Raw genomic sequence first — 5,224 nt, forward strand, 5'->3', positions numbered from 1 at the left:
GATCTTTGACCCCCAGCTTTGACATCCCAACTCGTTTTCGGATTACCCCCCCACGTCCCGAATATCGTGAACGTACGTCGAGCGTTTAGATTTGTGCCCAACTGTTGACGGACGGACGCACGGACGCACGCTCATGCGATTCTAAAAGCTGCATCAGACTATGTCAGATGAGCTAAAAAAAGCCTACCTACCTTCCCAAACACATATTTTTTTAATTGTGGCCCAATCACATCAGAGTAAATCACCACATCCATTGGATGTTTTGATATTAGTAGTCTCCACAACCTAACATGTATGATTTAATAAGCCATTTTAATAAAAAAAACACTTGCATTGCAGAATGCATTTCAGTGATCTGTGCTTCCCCATAGATGAAGTGATTTAAATTGAAACCACAATATAGGTCTACACAAGAAATGCTTACCTTAGGAATTTCTTGGTTTTCGTTCCCATCTAGCATCTGATCATCTGCTGACTCATTGTCTTGCTCATTTGTATCCGAAGTTTCCATGGCGTTTTCCCTACCTTGGTGTCCTTCAGAATGTCCAGATATTGTTATTTCGGGCTGGTCAACATTTGTTTCATACATTACTGCCGTACACCTTTCAGGATTGACATTGTAAGCCTCTGTAGTTGTTTCAATTGTAGCTGTTGCTGTCAGAGACTCCTGATCCATTTTAGACGTCAAGTTACGTTGACTCACAAAGGAGACGGACTATGACTTAAATTATCCTTTACATCCTAGGAGGTTTCTCTTTGTCTGCAAAATAAACAAAATATATATTAGAAAACATGCCTTGCATTATAAGTTTATAACATAAAATTGCATTCTAGAGTTTGCTATATATATAGCAAGCCAGTGTGATTTACAAATGGCAGGTTTACAGCTTGCTATCGAGTGAATCACTTGTAATGACTCGTGTTGTAGTTCCATTTGTGCTCGCTTACATCTAGGGTATAGTAAACATAGGGCAATAGTTTCATTAGCACGACCAGACGCTACGACTGTTTCACGTCATAGGAGCCTGACACCCCTCGATACCTTGTAGCTTGAAAACAAACACCGAATTCGGCATTCAAAAAATTGCATGCCCGCATTTGACCTGACTTGTTACATGTTGCAACTGAATTCTCGCTTATATGGTGTTTCTTAACTGGTATTTACCAGGACATTGGTAAGTAACACCAGTTATTTTCGAAAGTTGCCGAACGCCATTATGCTCGCATTACTACACATACACCAGAACTACGCAAGACTGCCGCATGCATGAAACATCATACAGAATTGAAATAGAAATTGCCACATTGTTTAAATCCAATATCAACAATTTTTGTTGACATGTAAATACATGGTTAGTAATACCAAGAGTCTATCAATCTATTGATAGACTCCTGGTAATACTAATAGTGCATTCAGAGTTAACAATGATGTGAAAGCAAAGGAAGTGGTCAGAGCTACCATATGTTAGGTAGCAATACGTTTTGTTGCATTGCTTTGTATGTTAGAAGAATTGGTCGCTTCGTTTACTTGTGACCTTTTCGCCTCATATTGAGAAGCAAGAAACGTGTGGTTATAGCCTATAGATTCATATATATGTACATAACATAGGTAGAGAGAATACACTACAACAACCATGTCGTAGTTGTACCATGGTGTCTAAATCTTCTAACTTCATGAGTGGTTATACCTTAAAGTTGATCAACCTCACAGCTAAATGCATATATAGATCTACTGTGAGCTCGTCTATGCTGCAAAAATTCACTAGAAGTCATTTGTATTGCTACTTTCATAAGATTTCTTCTCAAAATCTCAACGAAATTACTTCTCTTGCGAAAGTAGCACCACAGTGATGTTTACACATCCGGGACACAGCGGAGCAATCGTTAACAGTTCTTTTTTACGATAAAACAAGTTATAATTCATTATTATGTTTATTCAGTACAAAATTGTGAAATTTGTTTATATCATATATCGTTATCTACATTACATATATGCAATCAGGAAACAAATATAGTGTTTTCGTTCCAGGAACTATTTGTGCTGGCACGTATGGATACTATTTAGCGTCATTTGGCACTTCGTTGTGGCAAAACTACACCGATGTAGTCACAGGCACTTGGAGCGTTTCAATAAAATATAATGCTAAATAAATACGAAATCTATTTAGGCCAAAACAAAATATAGGTGTGGTTACCGTTTCATGCCGAAAAAAAATAGGGTAAGTAGGTAGGGAAAACATTTTATTTTATTAAAACATTTTATTTACGAACCATGTCCAAAGGATGTGCGTTGTGCCTTTTGAAGCAAGAACTGTCTAATTCATATATTTTATATTTTTTTTACTTTAAAGAAAATTGACAATAAAATGTTTAGGGTCGCTGGGAATAAATAGGGTCGGTCGGGAAACGGTAACCACACCTACATTTTGTTTTGGCCTTACTACCAAAGTATTAATGTTTCATACTCTCTTTCACCTATTATTGCCGACAATTTCCTGTAAATGTTGTCCAAATGCTCATCTACAACAAACACTGGCTGCCGCCATTGCTGCCGCTGCACACCGACACATAAATATATAGCAGGTAGGAAAGCGTGCTGCCAAAATTCGCTCGACACTCGCTTGATTTCACACGAATACAACACAAATATTCAACCATTCTACTCCATCTTTGTTTCTATTTCAAGAACAGTGTTCACTTGTTATAAAAACATAATGTCTGTGTTCATAACCAAGCTGTGTCACGTGAAATCACACAAAGCCTGACAAAATTCTTGCATTCTCTCTCGTTGCGCCGTTTATGTAAATGGCTGCCGGAATCAGGAAACACTCACCGCTCTTCGTGACCTCATTTTTGCGCCGCAACACTGCAACGTTTTTGCAACGCTCCACTGGCGGCTTTGACAGGGCTCGTACGGGAGTTGGAAAGCAGCGTGGTAGTTTCCCAAAATGCAGTGCGCCGCCTATAGCCCTGTACTTGCAGCCATTTACATAAACTGAGCAACGAGAGAACGCAAGAATTTCGTCAGGCTTGTGTGATTTCGCGCAACACAGCTCGGTTACGAACACAGACAGTATGTTTTTATAACAAGTGAACACTGTTCTTGAAATAGAAACAAAGATGAAGTAGAATGGTTGAATATTTGTGTTGTATTCGTGTGAAATCAAGCGAGCCTCGAGCGAATTTTGGCAGCACGCTTTCCTACCTGCTATATATTTATGTGCCAGTGTGCAGCAGCAGCAATGGCGGTAACCAGTGTTTGTTGTAGATGAGCATTTGGACGGCATTTACAGGAAATTGTCGGCAATAATAGGTGAGAGTATAGAAACATTAAGACTTTGGTAGTAAATCGATTTCGTATTTATTTAGCATTAATCCCATTATATTTTATTGAAATGCTCCAAGTGCCTGTGGATGTAGTTATTCAAAATAGTCAACTTCGGAGCACATTTCTGGCTCAATGAGAACATTTCGTGATGTTTGCACACTGCAAGTATGCTCACAGAAGGTCTACATAGGCCTTTTGTTGCGAGGTATATCAATTTTAACCCTTAGCAGATGCAATTCCGAGTGAGATCGCTCTCAATCATGTCTCATCATGGTTTGATACAGTTTCGACATGTGCTTTGCAGATCCAGCGATAAAGACCGAGAGTGAGTATAGGACACTACTGGCAGCAATACATTACACGACAGTTCTCTGCGATGACGGCTGCACGCTACTATCTGACTATGTCTGTGAGGCAGAAGCAGGATAAATATGAACCACCGTGTATGTTGAAGGATATGACTGATATAGCTGATATAGTGATAGTGATAACAACATTCAACAATAGAATTTAATAACAATGATATACTATACTACAAATACGGTATTATATACATTTTCGGTGTTAAACAGTTCATTAGTATTTCATTAATGTGTTTCACTCACACAGATACAAGAAGAACTTATATTGGCTTTGTACTGTAGTGATATTTGAATTCCTAACCCCCTTCAATTTTCATCCAAAATGGCGGTGCAAACAACATGTAGAGGGAGCCACATATATTTATCAATAGGCCACTTTACGTTGTTTCCTGCTGTGCTTCCTGTGTAAATGAGGCAATGTGTACGACCATAGATAGATAATAGACATAGAATAAACATTATATATTCTATATATATGGTACGAATACTAGTACTATGGAAGACACCTAGAACCTAGAGGCTACTGTTCCTTTAAATGTGTGTTATTTAGCGGAAAAATACAATTTGAATTTAGAATCCCCTACCGTGAGAGTAAATGTGTGCTTTTTTAAATGGGAAAGCATAATTCAAATTTAGAATTCCCTACTGTGACAGTAAATCAATCAATCAATCAATCAATTAATCAGGTCGAGTCTCCTCGGGAAGAATGGTGATGGCATGCCAGGATGGTCTGTGCAGCATAATTAACCAAATTTCATCGGCTGACTGCAGGCCAGTATTGCGTCTGAGTTGGTCGATGTACGTCAGTCGCTGACCGCCCTGAGAAGCCCGACCCTGTTGAGGTTCCCAGAGAACCAAGTCGTGCGCGGCAACATTACTGTGTCGGACACAGTGCCCCGCCAAACGCAATCTTCTTGATCGTATCTTAGAGAAGAGCGGTGGTAGTTCCCCATAAAGCACCTCATTCGAAACACGATCCTGCCAGGTGACATTACATACTTTTCAGAGCATACTCGTGTAGCATCCATCAATACAAGTCTGGTCTCGTCTCGTACTGTTAATGTCTAGGCCTCGCATCCGTAGGTGAGAATTGATTCTACCGAGGCTACGAAGATACGCTTTTTTAGCCCTTTCGCCATATTTGAGTTCCAGATGTTGTTCAGCTTGTGGAGCGCACGCCAAGCCTGGGCCTTTCTCATGCCAATATATTTACCTGACGAGCTGATATACGAGCCTAGGTACTTGAACTCATCCTTGACAGCTAATATTTCACCATTGAGAGTGGTCAGCTCTACGTTATCCGTGTTGGTAAAGGGTACTACCTCGGTCTTTTTAGTATTCAAGGATAGTCCAAGCTTTCTGCATTGAGTCTCCATACCACATAGCAATTCTTGAGCTTGGTTCACCGAGTCACTTGATAGTGCAATATTGTCAGCACAGTCAAGATTTGTTATCATGACAGGGCCGACTCGCCTATTCCATCCAACCTGTGCTCTTTCTCGCAGCCATTTATTACTTTGCGTAAAGCATAGTC

At 39.8% G+C, this 5,224-nt stretch overlaps 1 protein-coding gene across 2 annotated transcripts in view; it reads right to left on the reverse strand.

Moving 5' to 3' along the window:
- The window catches only part of LOC106817282, a 31,808-nt gene extending 27,783 nt beyond the window's left edge, over positions 1 to 4,025 (reverse strand). For both annotated transcript variants that reach the window (XM_014821941.1, XM_014821940.1), the window contains exons 1-2: positions 3,934 to 4,025; positions 425 to 760 (exon numbers count right to left, since the gene is read on the reverse strand). In XM_014821941.1, coding sequence (XP_014677427.1) covers positions 425 to 676 — 252 coding nt within the window. In that variant the 5' untranslated portion in view covers positions 677 to 760; positions 3,934 to 4,025. The remainder of the gene's footprint in view (positions 1 to 424; positions 761 to 3,933) is intronic.
- Positions 4,026 to 5,224: the final 1,199 nt, after the last annotated feature.

Source organism: Priapulus caudatus, unplaced genomic scaffold (assembly GCF_000485595.1).
Source record: "Priapulus caudatus unplaced genomic scaffold, Priapulus_caudatus-5.0.1 Scaffold1662, whole genome shotgun sequence".
NCBI classification, from domain to species: Eukaryota; Metazoa; Priapulida; class Priapulimorpha; order Priapulimorphida; family Priapulidae; genus Priapulus; species Priapulus caudatus.